Below are 19,490 nucleotides of genomic sequence, written 5' to 3' on the forward strand. Positions count from 1 at the left end.
TAAAACAGGCAGATTCGGGGAGGGAATCTGATGTTCCTGATGTTCCTGTTGCCTATTAGAACTACAAATGAGAAGGTTAAGAGAGAAAACAAGCTATTTGTAGTAAGCCTTACAGTTGTACAAAAACCTCATCCATCCAGTCGTGAAAATTGTTCACTATTATACAAACCTGGATGTGTATACAAAGTCCAGAAATGAAAAACCTTGCAATATTTCACATAAAAGCCATGATAAAAGACAATAGCAACCAGCTGACCAGTGCCAGCAGCAGAAGTGGAAATGTCAGTAAAGCAAAACAATCAAACAAGTAAAACTTCCCCAGAAAACTACAAATGCTGGCTGGAGCCACAGAAGCAAAGACAACAATTGTTGTAGGCCCACAAAGAAAACTAAAAATCTGAGTAAAGAAGAGCATTTAGGAAGACAAAAGAATACAAAAATAGAATACTGTAGAATACTACAGTAAATTATATGTATAGTTTAAAATATGCAATTTGTAAGCACTGATTCAGTGCTTACAAATTGCATATTTGTAATGTTAATCTGTTAATCTGTAATGTTAATCAGAACTGTAAGGTCTGATTAACTTAGTGCAATAGGAAAGGCAGCAAAACTAAGGAATGGGTTATACAACTCCAAGAACTTTAAAGTAAAGCTAATAATTCTACATTTACCCAATGTAGTTCTGGTTCATGCTTAAGACCTTGATTTCTCTATTTGCCAGGGTCCCAGATTTAACCCTTAGGTCCTAACTAGTCCCTTGAGAACTACTTTCGCTTTCATAATTTAGCCCCTATGATTGTCTGCACAATGCTTTATGCAATGAAAACCTGCTTCTTAGTTGGGTCAGATGATTTGAATCCACAAAACTATATTGGGGTGTTTGTTTTTGTTTGTTTGTTTGAACTAAATGGCCCTCACCTCTCATACCCCTCTTCAATGTTCTCTGTTTTGTCTATTTATTATATAAATCACCTACTATTTTAAGAATAACAGAAGACACTGCTTAATCAGCATCTGGAAGGTACAATGCCAAATCCTGTGGGAAACAGTTCTGTCTCTATTCAGCATCTTCCTTGGTGTTGGTTCTGAACTGGACACAATTTATTCCTAACTCAGGTCTTCACTGTACTTGTCAGTGTCTGCTTTGTGTATGCAGCATACTCAGGAAAGGAAATCTTTCACACAGGCATCCATTATCCCTACTCCTATTTCTTTGATTGTGCTCTCATCCATGCAATTTTTGACAGTGAGAAACAGAAGTTGAGAAAAAAAACATAACATTCAATAAGGCCATTGCCTGCACTACTCTTTTAACTTCCCTTCTTTATAGCACCGAAGTTCTTTTCCAGTTAATTTCTCTTACTCCTTTACTGAGCCTCCCCAAAAAAGCACAGATATGTAACAAAGTTGCCATAAGAGATGTGAATTGCCTCCTTTTTAAATGGAACTAAATTTATTCTGAAGAATCCAATACATAGTTGGTGCCTGAGCATAAACATCCACAAGTCTTGCTACCTCCTCTAGCACAGTGTTTTGTTTTCTTTTAAATAGCATAAAGGAAGTAACTCAAAAGTTACTCCAAAGGAAGTAACTCACTGAAGCTGTTTTACCTATTCATAAATAAAAACTTCCCTCAGGCTAAAAAATCCCAAGAATCTACAGGAGCAGCATTTTTAGAGCACTTGCCCAATCTCCTTAAATCTAAAATCTCCCTGAAGGAGGTGGCCAGGCATTGGTTAGCCAGTCCTGAATAAAGCCTTCTGCATCTGTTCATCACAGCAACTGGTTAATACAATACAGGCAGAAAACATATAGCAGCTTTCATTAATCTTTGCAGCATTTGATTAAGACCAGGATTTGTCTCTAGGACAAACACTGTTCTCAGAAGTCAAATGTTTCTCCTGAAAAATGATATAAAGAGCTGCATGTCTCATAAAGGAAAAAGCTGTAGAGCAGTATTCAATAAAAGCAACCAACAATAGAATTTATCTCTCTAAGAAATACTGTCTTCTAGTATTTCTATATTATCTATAGAGGAGAAAAGTACATAATAAATATATACACACATTAGAATCATTTCACAGACTTTATTTCTTTCATACCTCTTTATACCACACTCATTTCACTGGATAGTTTTCAGATAAACACTTGCTAATAACTAGCTCACAGCTGTGGCACACCTTATAAAACATTTCTGAATGAAAAAGTTCCCTAAAATTTGCAGCTCTCGACTCCAGCAGCTTCTGAGACAATAAATGCCAATTGTTTATCCTTCGGTGATCTGTGCTTTTTAAAACAGGATAATTACTGACTGACCCAGCACAGGAGGGACTAAATTAATATTTTTCTTTCATAGCACAATAACCTATTCAAATGAAAGCCTGAGACTGTCCTCACTCAGCCTTTTCAGACTAGATTTCTCAAGACAGTCTGCTACCAACACATAAGCATAGTCACTGATTGTGTTGGCTGTCTCCAGGCAGTGAAATTCTGCACCCCCAACCCAATGTCAGCCAAACACAACAGTCAAAGTCGTGCAGAAAGGAGGTTCGTTCCAAGCAGACTGAAAGCTGTCCATGAGCAAGTGGACAAATCTGGGAAACTGCTTGCAGAGGGATGACATAGATTTTCCCTGGTTGTGTCCTTCTGACCCTGCAGTTGCACGTGCAGCCCTGAACCAGGCACAGCAAGGGCCATCCCATGCCCAGGGTGTAGCCAGGGAAGAGACAACAGTGCCTGTCAGGACCTCAACTACTGCTGCAAAAAGACCTTGCTTTATTGAACCCACATGTTTGCAAGCTAACAACTGATGGGCACATTTGGGTATCCAATGGACTGTGGCTTCTGAGATTTCAAGATACGCAGCCCAGCTCTGTCCTACTACCAGACTTCTTTCTTGGACCTGGGAAGACTGTGCCATGCAGCAGCTCTGACTGAATAGAAACTGCTTCATGGGGTTTGAGCAGCAGCTGGCAGTCAAAAAGGCTTTCTGCCAGATGATTTTGTGAAGCCTTTACAAAAAACTTTCAGCAAAGGGCAGTTATTTTTTTCTGGAGCAGGGCAGTAGACAGGAATGCAATACTGTCCTGGAGCAAATGGACCCTCCTTTGGTGGAGGGAAGTCAGATGGGATTATGAGAGCATAATAACAGCAGTGCCTCCCCTCAGAGGCTCTCCCCACACCTGCACAAAAGCACATACTGCCCCCTTACAGAACTCCACAAAAGCTGCTGTCCACACAAGGATGTGATTCTCCCAGTGTACTGATCTCTATGTGTAGCAGTGCTGCTGCTGCCAGATCCAAAGCCAACCTTCCTGCCCTTTCCACTGCCTCCTGTTGAACACCACCTTTTCTCACGAATGCAGTTTATTAGAAAGAGAAAGTGACTGGGAGGCAACTCTCCTGGAAGGAGTGGGGATGAAAAGATAAATGACAGAGTAAGTTCCTGTCTGTATTTCTTTTGTCCCAAAACAAAAGCAGTTAATAATAAAAGGAGCATCAGATCCCAACTGTAGCATTCAGCAGCTCTGACTCCTTACAGTGATAGAGGAGAGGTATTCTGGATGTCCAATCGTGAAATATTTTACCACATAATATAAAGAAAATTTACAAGTGATGAACAATCTTTTAATGTCAGAATGCCTTTTTTTTCAAATATTCTAAAGTGCTTTAACTTTGAGGCAACTTTTGTCCTTTTTCTAACATAATCACTTACAATTCTAATCCATCCTAATAATTAAAGTAATAACTCTTTTACTAGGTGACCTAACAGAACTAGTTTCCTTCTTGGAAAGAATGGAGATTAAGTGACTATTTCTTTGACAGGTATTATCACAATTCACTACAAAGCACTTCTGTCAATTTTAGTACCATAGTTTATATAAATACTACTGTACTATTTAGGTTTGCAACCATTCAAAAGTACTTAAACAGAGCTCCAAGTTTCCATAAAGCACTGATTCCAAAAGTAATCAGGTGAATTGCCAAGGAGAACATAGTGAAGATTTCTGTTGCTTTGATTAGCTTAGTTGTTTACCTAATCACAGGAAAATTTCCACCCATCAATCATCAGCCCACAAGGACATACTACTCTACCAAAGCTGTTACTCAGCATGCATCTCCTTTCTACTTTTATTATTTCCACTTGTTTGCAAATTCTCCTTTGGTCTCTGCTCTGTCAGAACAGAGGAGGAAGCTACAGGACCTAGCAGTTAAAATCCTACAAAAAGTAGGAAAATGAGAGAGGAAGGGAAAAATGAAAATTTAAAAATAAGATGTGAGGAGCTCTATCTAGCAGAACAGAAATATCAAAGAACCAGCAGACTCATTCTCAGGAGCACTACAAAGCACAAAACTGTGATTCCTTCACTCCAGCCAAGTTCAATTACAATAAACTAACTGTCTAAGCTCCAGATGCCCTCTGGACATTCACCTCAGACATAGAGGACATTTTCAGTAGGGGACTTTTCAGGCAGTAGCAAATGGAAATACATGGGTAGGATGATAGGAGCCTTTCCACAAGCAACTCCTAAAGGGTATCCTGGCTGCCACTGCAGCCACCTCTCCCATTTAGCTCCCTCAAGGACCCTGGTCTCCAAGTTTGTTTATCGGGAAATGACTGCTACCTCAAGTATAAGATGTCCTCAACTCCTCACCTAAACAGGTGTTACTAGGGAGGGAAGGGTTGTGGGTAGTGTGGCCTTTTTTCAGAAACAAGAGTATCAGAGAAGTCTGGCAGGATACTGTGACCAGATGGAGCCACATACTTAGACCTTATTTTCCATGTCTTTTTCAACAGTTAACCTTTATGGAAGGACTTGTTTGCTAAATAGAATTAATGTATCAGATATTCTGACCCAGTTCAGAGACATGTTAACAGCTTTTCTCAGCCAAGCCATGAGGACCTGTGAACAACCACTTCTCTGGCAGTAGTAAAAGCTGTGATCTTTATCAGGGACACAGACTGCACTCCTCCACAGGGTGACAGAATTACTGTGATTTAAGAAGTTATCACCTCCAACCAGGATGTGATGATTCACCAAAAGGTCACTATATAGAACAGCTTAATATTCATTTTTCTCCCCTTAGAGAGCTTAAAGTCACAGAAACACTAGAAACTCATCTCTTTTTCTTTGCCACTGAGGCTTGATAAGGGCATGGTTGGCAGCCAGCCATTTTGGCCCAGATCACCAGTGCAATTGCTTCCAACAGTGTAACCATCCACATACGTGGTTATTTCTGCCCTGGGCTACAAAAACTGCACAGAGCAGTGGGAATCAGCTACCCTGGACATCAGCCAGCCCTCACCTGGTAAACACCCATTCAAGTAGACTGACCACACTGTTACACGCTCCCTTCAGTGTTTCCATGACTGGGGTCTCTTCTTGATATGCTCTTAGAGAAGTGGGCAAAGGAAGGGACGTTCAGAGGAAGTATTTCCAACAGCTCCTTCAACAGAAGGCCAAAGTAGGCCAGTAGTGACTGGCCAAAGTCACTCTCACAGGAGAAACAGCCCAGTAATGCTTAGAGAACATCCAGTTGATTTAGGATTGCATGGTACTACTGTGTGTGTGGTACCTGCAACATATATAAAACTACAATTCAAGCTGAAAAAAAACAAAGAGCACCAACATGTGCATGAATATCCTTCCACTGCAGTACAGCAGCATAAAGTTGTGCATTATCTCATCAGTACCTAGACCCGTCAATGCCCAATGCCACACAAAGTACTCTGCTTCAAGAGTGGAACCAGAGAGGGAAATGCATTCTTGAACTGTGGGCACAAGTGATAAGGAATGTGGCTATGCTTGACCTGGTTCTCTTCCAGGGCAAGGAAACATGAGCTTTTATGCTATTTTCTGTTGACTAAACACAGGACTTTTTTGCCAAGCAGTTTTAGATGAGAATTCTGCAATTCTATGCTTAGCAGTTTACAAAGGGTTTTTTTTAATCCTTTGCTAACAGCACATACAAGAAATAAGAAAACTGAAACTCGTCTTCGGAAAGGAGTTAAGGAAAAGCAAAATACTACCAGTGGCCATCATTAATATGGCATTATGATTCACAGATGAAAAATAGAAAAGGAAAAGTCAACCCAGAGCATAAAAAAGGTCTAGTAGATAAGTTGCCTTCTGAATATCACAGGTATAGAATTTTCCAAGACAGTGAGTGCACAAAAAATACCCCTATAGTTGGAAGCAAATCCTGAGTCATTCCATACCAAAGGGGCTCCCAATCAGAAAATGCACAAAGCACCAAGGCAAATTTCTGAACATTTCAACATTTCAAGTTAGAAAATATCTCAGAGTATAAGCATGCTCAAGCCAAACAAGTAAAGGGAACAATATGATCAGAGGACAGAATTGCTTTGGTTTGGGAGTGGCATGGTTAATCATTTTGACCAAAGTAAAAATTATCCCAGCAAATTTTAGAACGAATGCAGAGAAGTCATAACGAAACAATGAAAGAGAAGACAGAATCACAAATGATCACAGCACTCTGTGAACTGAATCTGCTACTGAATTGTTTCTACAGACCAGTGCACTGATGCACCACAGTGGTTTCCTCTCTCAAAAAGCTTCACAAGTTGCCTTTGTAATTTAGAGTTACCATTTGAGTTAGCCAATAAACAGTGTGAAAAGATAATCTGATTTAATGACTCAAGAGTAGGCACACAATTAAAGTTTTCTGTCCCACATTTTTAGTCATGACTGTAAAAGTTGCATCAAAGCTTTCATAAATGTCAGTTTCAAGCTTTGACACAAAAATAAATACTGATGTCATTTGCTACAAGTGTAGTAATGGATTATGAAGAAGTGATGAGCGGGTATATGAGAAAAAGCTAATTATATGAGTTACGCTGATATTTATAGGCTGAAGGCAATATATTTTCATCCTCTTTATTACTTTTAATGTATAAGATCTCTTTAGACCATTCTAATTATCAGTGCAGCACAGCTTGAGTAGAACTGCAACATGTTGCTAATGGCAACAGCAGTGGTTTCACATGTTAATTTCACTAGAACATGTTTCACCTTGGAACTCTCCAGCTGGATGTGCTTAATGGGTCAGACTTCAGAGGTGTCATGGGACTCCCACTGCCTTCAGCAGTGCTGCACCGGCTCCTACTGACAGCAAGTCTACTCTGATTGCTGCTGTGTTTTCAAGTAAAAATTGTAGTGGTGACATTGTCCCTCCTGGAAAAGCATTCCCACACTGCAGAGACAACACACACAAGGATACACACACACGTGTTTGATGTAGGACAAGCACGGTACCTCATTCCTTCTGTTGATCTGTTCTGGTAGTTGCGGTACAGCTGGGGGACACCCAGCATGGCCTCAGTGAACACAGCAAGGAAGCCCAGCGTTTCCACAAAGAAGGAGGAGTCCAGCCACAGGTAAGTGATGTAACCAGTCACACCAGTGAAGGTGAGGACGCACTGCACGTAGTCTGTAAACTTGCTCCAATGCCAAAAATAGTTCAAGTCAAAATCTGCAACAGAACAGAAATGCAAGAAGAATGAAATTTGTTTTCCCAAACAACTCAAATTTAATCAGGGTGGAATTGAGAACTGTGAAGCCTGAGAGAGCCACAGTCTTTGATGAAAGGGGTTAGTAGAAAATGAGGGATAGGATTGAAAAAATAAAAACAAAACAACCAACCAAACACTCGCAGTCACCCCCACCCACCCCCTCCCGCCCCAAAAACATCCCCACAGAAACAACAAGAACAGTAAAGAATAATAGTCCCGATTTCAAAAACATTTTGGGGGAGGTGTTTGATAAAGAAACAAGAAAACAAAGGCTTGCAAGCCAATAAAGTATTTACAAAGATAACTTTAAAAGAAAGCATTTCAAAAATACCTTCCTATATCAAGTGTAAAGGACTCTGGATACTGCTGTAGTGGAGCTGGCATAAGAAATGTTTCCCAAAAACCTTCCAATACTAATAACAGGCCCTAAGCACAGCAGTGCAAGCGTTCTTTCTCTTAGGTTCTATCTCTGCCTTCCAAATGCCTCAATCCAAGCTGCTTAGAAGGTCACCTGAAGTCCACAGCTCTGTTCTCTGGTGCAGTGCAGCTGCGTGTGGTGAAGGGCAAGATGCCAGTGCAGCTGCTACAGTTTTACTGAGACAGGTACAAGACTGAGGTAAGATTTTCCCTGGAATAAAAGCCTCTCACAGACATCACCACTTTCATTCCCAGGCCAAAACTTTGCTCTTGCCTTTGCCAGCACCAAGAAGTTCAGGTTGAGCACTCATTTCTGTATCCGTCATAACAAAATGCTCAGCCACAAAACACAATATGCCCTCTTGATGGAAGAAGGGAAGAAACAAACCAATCATGGCATTTTCTTGGCACATTAAAAGTGTATCACATAGCCGTCTTATTGATGAATAATAAAATACACAATCCCATAGCAACTGACTGTATAGCAAGGTAACAAGTTAATTTTCAACAAAAATGCTACGGTAACTGTTTGTTAGCAGGTGCTGTTCCTGACTTCCTTTCATAGAAGCACCTACTTCAGACCAACTGGACTCTCTGAACTACCAAGGTGATGAACTACTGTCCTAACAGGGATATTACAACCAGCCCAATGCCATGCAACACACATCACCAGAAGATTTCTGTTGCTGCCACTTCAGAAGTAGTCAAGACTGCTAACTCAAGCAAGGAAGATATCAACCTCCATTGACTAACACTAACTGAAAATTCTGTGAGATGGGAACATAGGCACTTAGCTGCCTCAGGACACGTACACACACCAAGTAATAGTTTTATTTTCTGCATCTCTTCGTACCTTCATGTTATAAATGCCAATCAGATATTCCAATTTTAAATAATAATTTGGTTTATTAATAACAAATCAAATCACAGAATTTCGATAGCCCACCAACAGTGGAAAAACTTGACAGAGCTTTCCCGGGAAATGTCAAGGGTGAACCGTGAGATACAGGGTCTGGCAGCCTGCTATCTCCCCCAACGGTTCACAAATTAGCCCGGTTCGGGGCTTGGTTTTTATACACTTTATTCTGCCCTCGGCAATATTTCCCCATATTTCCCATTGTTTCCTCACCAACTATACAAATTCGGGAGTTTCCCCAACCAAGCAGAAAAGAGTTCTTTTCTTAATTCAAATGTTAATGTCCAATTTCTATAGGTCCTTATAGTTGATGAATGATCGATTTATCGAAGATGTGTCTTGATGGTCTGTGAAGGTGGCACCCAAGGTGTGAGTTGCTGGTGCCAGCTTATCTCCAGGGTCCCCTCCCTGGTGCTTGGGCAGCTGCGGGCTTTCCCAGAAAACTCCTTTGTTCTTTTCTGAATGGGGGCGCTGGCTGTCTCAGGGCTGTCAGTTTTGCCGTCTGCTGCAGAATCTCTTAAAACATAAACTTTTACCTGATATCACTTTATACAATTTTATAAATTTCTAATTTATCATAAGAACATGAATTAACCATTCCACATTTATAACACTTCATATCAGAACACGTCTGGCCTTCAGACACCCTTTATTAACTATTCTCTTTTTAGTACCAGGCAACCCCATACCTCAGGACACCTCCTGACTGGACCCAGCTGAATCATTTTATTTTGCCACCCAAAAGAAAGGCACAACTGGCCAGGAGCCATACCCAACCTGCAGCATTGTCAGCCATTACCCAGAATTGAATGAAATTACCTGGGGCAAAATCACTGCCAATGTAAATGCTGACTTTCGGTATTTTATGGTAGTGGCTCCTCAGCCTCAGAATTCAGGGACACAAGACTAAATAAAAGTTAGATCCAGTGCTGGCACAGCCCAAACCACATGAGCTTCATGCATTTCTAGAGCTTTGTGAAGGCTTTCCTTTTTGAAGATGAAGAGCCTATGGCCCTTCACCCATTAAAGCTTCCTACCAGCTGTCACATACGCCCTGCGTACACTGCGTTTTTCCTCCTGCGTTCTCCACATGCTCAGGGATCCTTTTTAAAATACGCATCCCTGGACACCAAATCCTAATTTCCCTAGTTCATTTGCATAATAGAAATCAAAGAACTAAAACTACATGGAAGAAGCAGAAGTTTAAGAAGTTCATGAAACCAAAAAGTCACCGTTTGCACAGCTACTGTGAGGCAAGCAACAAAATCCATGGATCCATGCAAACACTTGAGCACAGATGAGAAAAACACTGTGTGAAACAGGATTTCAGCTGAAACAGGAGAACTAATTACTAGCACAGGGACACTTTTGCTCAAAACTATCATAATGCTAGATAATCTCCATTTTACTGTAGTAGTTGGTAAGTTGTGGTTTCTGCTATTTTGTTTGGTAATATAGTTAACAAAGAAGGGAAGAAGGGAAGACAGTTTTTATTCCTTTGTCAGATAAGAGCAATCATAACAGTAATAGTTTTGAAGAAAAACATCTGAGTTCTTGTAAAAACAACCCAATATATAATCACTAATTGCTCTACTTAACAAATGTACTCTCCAGATGCAGAAGTCTATTTCAGGACACTACACATCACCACACTCTGCACTACCAAAAAAAAAAAAAGTATGAGAATGAAACACCTGACTTTCCATAAGGGTTGTTCTTTAGCCCTTATTTGAATTGCTCAAATGTTTTGCCACATGATTGCTTCTTTTTAACCAAGGCTAAAGTTTATTTTCTTTGAGAAATGGTTTCAAAAATTCAGAGAGAATAAAGTCACACACCCATCACTTCAAGGTCTAGAAATAAACTGTGACTCATTTTTCCAAATGGCTTCCTTCTCAAGGGTGTCCAAACGTATCAGTCCTGTAATGGGAGTGATATTTTTTTAAAGAAATAAAATGTTGGTTCTGCTGAATACAGTGACAGGTATTGTCTTGGTTTGAAAGACAGATATCTGTTAGGAAGGGGGCAGGACCTCTCTAGAGGTGGAGAATTTAAATCTTCTCTCTCTAAACTATTTTAATTTAAAAAAAAATTTAAAGGAGCTTTTAGACAGAGGTATGGGGATAGGAATAACAGTTCTTTACTAGTATATATGATAAAACAACAAACAAACAACAACTACAGCATCAATAATAAACAGAACTAAGAACTTTGAGGGCTTTCCCAAAAGCCCGGGGCAGTTTGATCTCAGTGCCCCTGCAGGGCTCCGAGAGGCCGAACTGGAAGGAAGGAAAGTTCTGGACCCGTGGATGAGATGAGGAGCTCTGCGCTGGCAGCTGGAGCAGCAGGGGTGTCCCGGCAGGGCTGGGCAGTGCAGGGCTACAGAGTAGCAGGGGAACCTCAAAGCTCCGAAGAAGCAGCGGCGGTGGGGGGAGGCTGGAGAAAGCGAGCTCAGGATTCCCGGGTGCAGGAGCAGATGACAATAGATTTCTTAGGATGAGACAGAGGCAGAGTGAGGGTTACGAATTCTTCCTGTAGCGGGGGGAGGGGGGGATGCAGCTTGACCGTCTTCTTCAGCGCTGAGAGCAAGAGTGAGTTCTCTTAGCTCTGCCTTTTTGCTTTTCTCAAAGCTCATTATCTCTCCCCTCTGAGGGACACTCCCAGGGACTCAAAAACAATAGGTGTAGCCTTGTGCTGCCATGTCCCTCAAGTACTCCCTTTTTTTCTGACTAAGTAGTCATCAAGGCCTTTTGGAAACTTATGGGAAAAAATTCTGTGAGAAGAAAAAGAACAAATCTAACCCCCAACAGGTATATGCAAAAAAAAAAAAAAAAAAAAAAACAACCCAAACTTTCAAAAGCTTAAAAAAAAAAGTAATTTTAAAACCAAAACAAAATTCATGTGTGTGCAAACCAGTCCTACCCCAAGATAGGCAGAGGACACCAATCGGTGCCCCAGACCATGTCATCTAAGAACTCAACAAAGTTATACATATTATTGCAAACATTATTCAAGTTTGAAGAAAAGTATGAATAATAAATATCATATTGGGATTTTTGCGCTCCCCCCATCATCTTTTTTCCTTAAAAGTACAAAACAGGAAATGCCACTGTAGCACCACTTATTTCTAGCAAACGCCTTAAAAACTGTTTAAGTTAAATGTGGATGCATATCTTTCTTCTCCCTGATATGGGAAGGCACTGCCTGCACAGCTCACTGCATTCTGCCCAGCGAGAAATCCCTGACATGGGCTTGTAACCACACTCAGCTGATGCAGTTCAAGCAGGAACTCCCTATCACTAACATCCTGTGTGGATCAGAATTGGCATTACTGTGGTGAAAGGTCTTGTATTTTATTACCCATGGCTGAGGTCTTAAAACCACTCACTGAGTTGCATTTTAAGCATGTTAATCCATTGATAGATGAGAGATTTATGTTGGAATATCCTGTTAATGCTGGGGGAAGGAGCAGCTCAGTAGGTTTTTTGTGCACTGACTGGAGAAAACTCTACACAGCCTGAGGGTGAAGAAGGATGAGATTAAAAGACCTCCTCTGAGAGGCACTCTGCATGTCATATATGAAAAATGTAATGCAGGCAGAGACAGCATTGTAAATAACAATGGTTATTACCAGTCAGGCCAAAATGCAAGTAGTAAATTCAAGATTCTGGTGTGGGATAGATGCCAAGTGACACAAAGAAGAGTCCACAGTATCAGCTTTCAGGTTAGGATGACACAGAGGTTCAAACACTTACATTATTTTTAGTCAAGAAACATTTTATACCAAGCCAGCTACCATGCTAGTTCCTTTTGGGAAAGTGAAGCAAAGACTTTGACATCCTAAAAATTATTTACTGTAGCTCTCAATTTCTCTTACTAGTTGCATCTTATTTTGTGCCTTGACCTTTCTATTTCTGTACCTATATCCTTGCACTATGTTCACTTACACTTGTCCTTAGACATTTGACCCAGCTCCTCCTTTTTTGGTTGCCTCCTTACCAATTTTGAGGTCAAGGAAAAGCTTGCAATTTCGACTGTCTATCTTTGCCAGGTGGAAGAGTTTACATTTGAGCCCTTTGTACAGTTTTGACAAGGAAATAAACTCTTCTCTTCTTATGAAGACTGCTGGTTTTACCCTCTCTCTCATTCCCTTATGAACGCCATCATTAAATCACAGTCACTCACCCAAACTGCCTCCCATAATTAAACTCTCGACCTCCTGTATGAAAAACACTGCTCACTAACTCCTTCTAAGAGCATGCTGAGCAGACAGTCTCTACTTGAGTGCCTTTCTCAACAAATAGTTAATGCTCCCACCACTTGGTACCCAGCTAATTCTTATGTTTTGTGAGCCTATGGTGCTGTTCAAAGGACATCCAATTTCCATTATCTGGCTGTGGACCACAGTGCCTGCCCATCTGACCTGCATCAGAGGAGTCCAGCCTGAGCAGTCAGATATCCAACGCCTCTCTCAACAACACTGCAATCCAAAACCTGGCTTAGATGCTGTGAAAGAGCCTGGTAACAGTAATATATCCAACCTGGAACAGTTACAAAATGCAGCCATGGCTGGGAATTATTTCAGGTTATTATCAATGGTATGTTTCCTGTAAAACATACACACTTTTAAAACGCAGAAGCCACAACCTGCAACTTTCTGTGCTGCCTGTGGGTCTCAGCCACTGGGCTACAGTACAACACTCTCCTCCCTTCTTTATTCTTCTGCTCATCTCCAGAACTCGTGGTCTCTGCTGTAAAAGAGGTTCAGCCCTAGCTGCAAGCAAATACAACACCACTCCTCATCCCAGCCTAGCAACAAGGGCAACTCTTTGGACACCTGGAAGATGCACACTTGTATCCCCAGGCTGACAAGAGAAACTAACTCAGACCTCTCATACTTCCAGTGAGTGCTGTAAGCTATACACAGGTCCTGCACTCAGCAGTGGCATCTTAAAAGTAAGTTTTGCCACATTCTCTAAAGAGGACTTGCCCAGGCACCTGCCACAAGAGGTTGGGCCAGGCAGTGAATTCTGAAAAGAAAACTTTTACACTTACAGTTCTTCAGCTGCAGCAAATCCTCAGACAGTTGCCTCAGGCCTTATCTGTCTCCCTGGAAATCCGGATTTCAGCTGTCTCATCAAAAAACAGCAGCAGGATTGCAGAGAGAAGCGTGCTGGCTAGCACTCCTCACCTTGCTCGTTCTGAGCAGCACTCACTCAGAACCTGGGTTTCTCTGATCCTCTGTTCTGAAATTCGTGAGTACCCCACAGGACACCCTGTGGGGTGACAAGGGCAGTAAGACTATGCATGGCTGTTACTGAGTGATCCAAAACTTTTTTCTCTAACTCTCATCATCCATATATGCTGCTAGGCACTTTCCCCTTTCCTTACAGAAAGAAGAAAGGAAGCAACATTGCAGACAGACAGTGAGAACTGATACATTTAGATTTTCCTTCCTCCTTTTTTAAGAACTGACAGAAACCTGCAAATGCTGTCTGAAGTCAGCATTTCTTTTACACTCACTGGGACTGAGAAGGGACTTGTTATCTTTTACTCATGGTACAAAAGAAAAGAAAGGAGAGCACAAAAAACTTCTGGCTCTAATCCAAACAGTCTTTTTGAAAGGACAATATAACACACAATGCTCTTCATCTCCATTCCTTCAGGCTCATGACCTAGGAATTTCTCAAACTCTCAGTTACTTTTACATATCTGCTCAGCCCTGTCACTGCACTACTTCAGCATCTCTCAAACATTCCCTTCTACCTCAGTTTTGATCCTGACCTGTACCCAAACACTGTCACTTTTTCCTCTCTAGCCCATGCAAGATGAGAGCAAAATATTCTGGAGGGTCTTGAACCTCTTCTGAAAATATCACTCCAGCCTACACCAAACAAATTACTCTCTTCCAATGAAATCCATTTTTGACATCCCTTGGCTCATACAGTGCCTTCTCTTGGCCACATCTAGACTAACGTCAGTTCATTAAAGCCACTCCTCTTAGTAACTAACTCTCCCTAAAGGCCCAGCGTGAGCCCTCTTGTCAACAAAAAGTAACCAGCAGATTTTCATGTGAGAGGGGGAAAATGTCAAATCTTAATCACATAGAAAAAGGCTGAAAGCCTGACCCACAAAAATCTCAAAGATTCATGCAAAGAACTTTTGGTTTTAAAAGCTCAATGGAACTTTCAGTACTTGATGGGGGACAGAACATCTGAGATTAGAAGTTCAAGTTTGATGAAACCTCCTCTACAACATTATCCCTATCTCCCCTCAGTCATCTTCTCTTTGAAGGCAAGTACTTGCCTTGATTTTCTTTGCCTTATTTTATGTAGCTTCACAATCTTCAAAAAATCTTCTGTGCTGGGTCTCTCTTTTGTCACATCATGTTTTTTCCCCTCCTATCAGGATTATTACACACACTTCTTCCTCCTTCTCAAAAACACTACACAGAAGTGGGCTGACATTTTTTCAGCACTATCCTGCCCATCCAGGGCTTCTCACTCATATTCCACACTATGTGTCCTCCAGCACACACTTACAAGCATCAGCAACTGCTCTATCCTTCCCCTTTAGGTTCTGCAGGGTCCACTCTACCTTCCCACCAAAGTTAATTAGCAATTGCATGGTTAAGAAACACATGTGAGTTACAACTACTTCAGAAAAATCTGACACAAATGCACTAGTACATATGAAAAAGTCAAACAATCCACACTCTATTTCTTAATACCTTGCCTTTCCCATTCATGTGCTATTTCCCTGATTTTACAGCCTTTGGTTTAAGGAAACCTTTGAATAGCACCTAGCACAGTGGTCTTCACCAGAGATAATTAGCAACACCACATATTCTTGACCATTTGGTGACCCTCAAAAATAGCAATTTAGAAGTTACAATATTTTCTCAGTGTTTTACCCCTGCTGCTAATAACACACACAACAATAGGAATGAAAAGCTAAATCAAAATATTCATAGCCTGGGCACCTTCTGCGCAGCTGACAGACTTTGCTGTGCTATGTGCAGTGTAATTTGCTTTGTACACACCTTCAGTTTATGGGAGTCTCATAGTGAAGAAGAAAAAAAATTTAGAGAAAAGGCAGTTATATAAACCCACAAAATTAGGTTGACCTTTACCTCATCTTCAAGCATTTCACTGTCTTACAAAAGGATGCAGAGTTGTTTACATCAGTTGTGCTGCACTGATACTAGCTCTGTCAACATTTTAATTTGTGTGTTTATACCTAAATATGCCTGGATAAATGTACATGCCTCTTCCTCACAGTACAGCTGATGTTATAAGCATGAAAAAGAAAGCAAAATCATAAAAACAAACAAAGGAGAACAAAGATTTTTTTGCTGTAATAGAGAGGAAGTTTTAGCAAGTATGCTATCTGTGAACAAGGTTCCAACTGCTGAGCTTAGAAATTGCTGGTAAATGCCAGCTGAGCTGGCAAATCCTCATGGAGCAGTACAGCTTAGCCATCTCTGAACATCACTGCAGAATGAGTGTAACCAGCCTGGGGGCAGCCAAAAGCAAACTCCTACCCCAGTCCCTCCAACAAAAAGTGTGCAGAAGAGTACTCTAGACTTCTCTTCCAAAGCAAGGACATTTCTTGGGGTTCTCCAGATGAAAGATGCTTTTGAGGCAATCTTGCAGCAGGTACACATGCTATGCCCCTACTACTGTACCTTGTGCAACATATGCTAACCAATTTCTTTGCTTCCCAAGTCCAGCTGAGAGAAAGCACCGGGTCTCTACTCCTGCTGTGGTAAGATTAGGAGAAGAAGGCCAGTAAGCAGGCCAGTAAGATTAGGAGAAGAAAAAAAACCAACCACCACACATGTGCCAATATTGCTACAAAAGCAGGGCACTTAACTCAAGGCCAGATATATCTAAATCAAGGTACTTACAGCACCATATTCTCCCTGTAAAGACTGGCTTCCTCAGTAGCATCACTATTGCAACTTCCTATTGTGTTACTGCTATCTTGCCTGTTCAGTACAGAAATCTCTCTCCTTTCTATTCCAATGTAATGACTGTTCTTCTTAGTCACTGTGTCCATGAGATTGTCTCAACAGCAGGCAAAAGGAGCAATTAACTGACTTATGACCAATGAAGGAAAACAGCCTAACAATTAGGCAGATCAAGGGGCTTGGAAAGACACTGGAATAAGACAGTTGTGGCCCAAAGGTATTTGGAAGGTGGAGTGAAAGCAGTATGAACAGCTTTAGAAGCCATGTGATTCAGAATGAGCATGGACCTCAGGAGGAAATCCTCCTCTAAAGTTGCAGCAGTGGCAGTGGCTTCCCAGGGAAGCCCAGGGAATGCCACAGCAGAGTTTTGATGACTCTGGGCAACTTCTGCTTTCACCACAAATACCCACGATTCTGCTCACCTCCTACATCCGGAGCATCAAAAACCCTAGCGCAAGCTAAACTAAAGTTTAAACTAAAGTGCCCCAACCCTTCATCAGCAAGCAGAGCTGTGAAGTCAGGCCTTTGCTCCCAACTGTGTCAGTGATGGAGGTGGCAGATAAGAGATAAGCTCACTCTTCTTTTGCCCAGATATGCCTTCCTATGCTAACTATAGAAAGAGACTTCTTTTTCTGACAGCAAGATAAGCAGAGATGATGAGAACATTACAGCAAGAAGAACATGTAGTACCAAGTTTCTATTTTTACAATAATTTTAACAATATTTTACACTATCATCTGCATAGTTTATCGAAGATATCACCCACAGCCCTAGCACGCCTTACACAAAGGCCTCCAAAAAAGACTGAAATGGAGTAAGTTAAGCATTCCAGAGCAGGCAAACTTGACTCTAAAATTCTTGTAGTTGGGAGTTATAAACTCTATATGAAAACAGTTTAATTTATTTTGATTAGTACTCAAACTTATTCTTTGCAGCTTAGGTCTCCGAAGATACCAAAACTACTATAATATTAGAAACAATATGCCCTTTCTCATTTAAAGACTGTAATCAAAGAAATGAATAAAAGTTCTTCTAAACATTACAAAACCAAGCTGTGCCTTAGACCAGATGCAGTTTGACTCAGATTCTACTGTGCCAGTGATTACAATGCCATAATGCAGCAAGTTATTCCCAGAAACTCTGGAAGTAACTGCCAGATAAGACTTTACCACCTTTCGAACTGCAGATCTCTAAGAAAAATGCTGACAAGTGATCCCTCTCTTTTTCAGCCTTGTCTGAGCTTGATTTGCCTGAGATTCTATCTCCCCTGTGGTGAAGACACCACAAAAAGAAGGCATTTGTGATTTTTTTCATACATTGAAGTCAGACATGCATAAATGTTTAAGTATGTACACAATACAAACCTAAACACTCTTCATAAAAATACAAACTCATCTTCTCATTTAGGATTTTTGGGGGCATGTTTAATCCTTGTTTCCTAGGTAACCTGCCACCAGCCAAGACATATTCCAGCCCCCAAACTGGCCCTAGTAATTTGGCACCCAAACAGAAAAATGTTTTGTGCAGCTGTCTCCTTTGCTAAAACAATGTGATGTGGCCTGCTAATCATCTCTTGGCCATTACCTCAGTTAACCTCAGAATAACCCATTTTAGTACTGATAGTTGAATTCTTTAAAGTTATCACAAGCATGGAGGAAATTCTAGAACTCTTTCACCTCTTTTTTTCAATCACCTCTCTCTTCTGCACAATTCCTGCTACACAGATGAAAATGTGTGTCAGACAAGTTTTCTTTAATTATCTGAACTGCATTACAAAGATGCTAATGTCTCAAAATGATGGCACAGTCTACTCCACTTCATAAAGCTTCCTTTCAAATCTCTGGGTAAGCTGGTGAAAAAGAATCCCATTTTCAAAAAAAATTATGGTTCTCAATTTTTGTTCTATGCTGGAATAAAAAGAAAACTTTGGGAAATCTGAGGGAGAATGAAGAGAGAGGCAAATATACAACTGGGATTTGGGAAATCAGTTTAAACTTTAAAAGTCTCTGATTTGAATCAAGGACCTTCGACATAAGTTTTTCCATGTCCTATGGCAGTGGGTCATGAAGCTATTACCCACTCAGGTCTGGAAGCATCTCCTACATTCTGACCAATTTTGACCAAATTTATTAAAATAATTTATGTATCTGTGTTTGTGAAGATGTGACCATTCACTGGTGACAACCTTTATCACCAACAATCAATTCACAAATTTCTGGCCAGCAGTAGCAAAAAGATCTCAACTTATAACTTATCATTTGCTACCATAAACTTCATTTAAGTGTACTGAAACTTAAAATTGTAAAGATGACTGTGGAAATTCATCTGCTATTAATATATATATATAGGTAGATGAAACTGGCAGTAATTCCAATCCCCATGCAACTTTCTATGGAAAAGGTAACAAAAGGATTTCTGGTAGCAGGTTTTCCAGAACCTCCGTGCCTGCAGTGTCCCCTTGCAACCATTAAACCAAAACTCATTCTATTTACAAGTCTGCACAGATTTAAATTACTGTATATGAACACCAAACAGCAAGGATTTCCACTGCACTAGCAGAAAGAATTTACAGGATGGGAGACCAGTAGAGCTTCACCTGAGTGCTTGCAGACTGCCTTACTGATTACAGCAGCTGTAACTGCAGAAGC

The 19,490-nt window shown here is 40.8% G+C and overlaps 1 protein-coding gene across 4 annotated transcripts in view; it reads right to left on the bottom strand.

Annotated features, from left to right (window-relative positions):
- Positions 1-19,490, bottom strand: part of SLC66A2 (solute carrier family 66 member 2) — a 67,678-nt gene that overhangs the window by 15,316 nt on the left and 32,872 nt on the right. For 2 of the 4 annotated variants that reach the window (XM_063403988.1, XM_063403980.1), the window contains one exon: positions 7,281-7,497. In XM_063403988.1, the coding sequence (XP_063260058.1) occupies positions 7,281-7,497 (217 nt within the window). The other 2 variants (XM_063403999.1, XM_063403996.1) reach the window with 2 other exon arrangements.

This window comes from Prinia subflava, chromosome 1 (genome assembly GCF_021018805.1).
Source record: "Prinia subflava isolate CZ2003 ecotype Zambia chromosome 1, Cam_Psub_1.2, whole genome shotgun sequence".
Classification (NCBI taxonomy): Eukaryota; Metazoa; Chordata; class Aves; order Passeriformes; family Cisticolidae; genus Prinia; species Prinia subflava.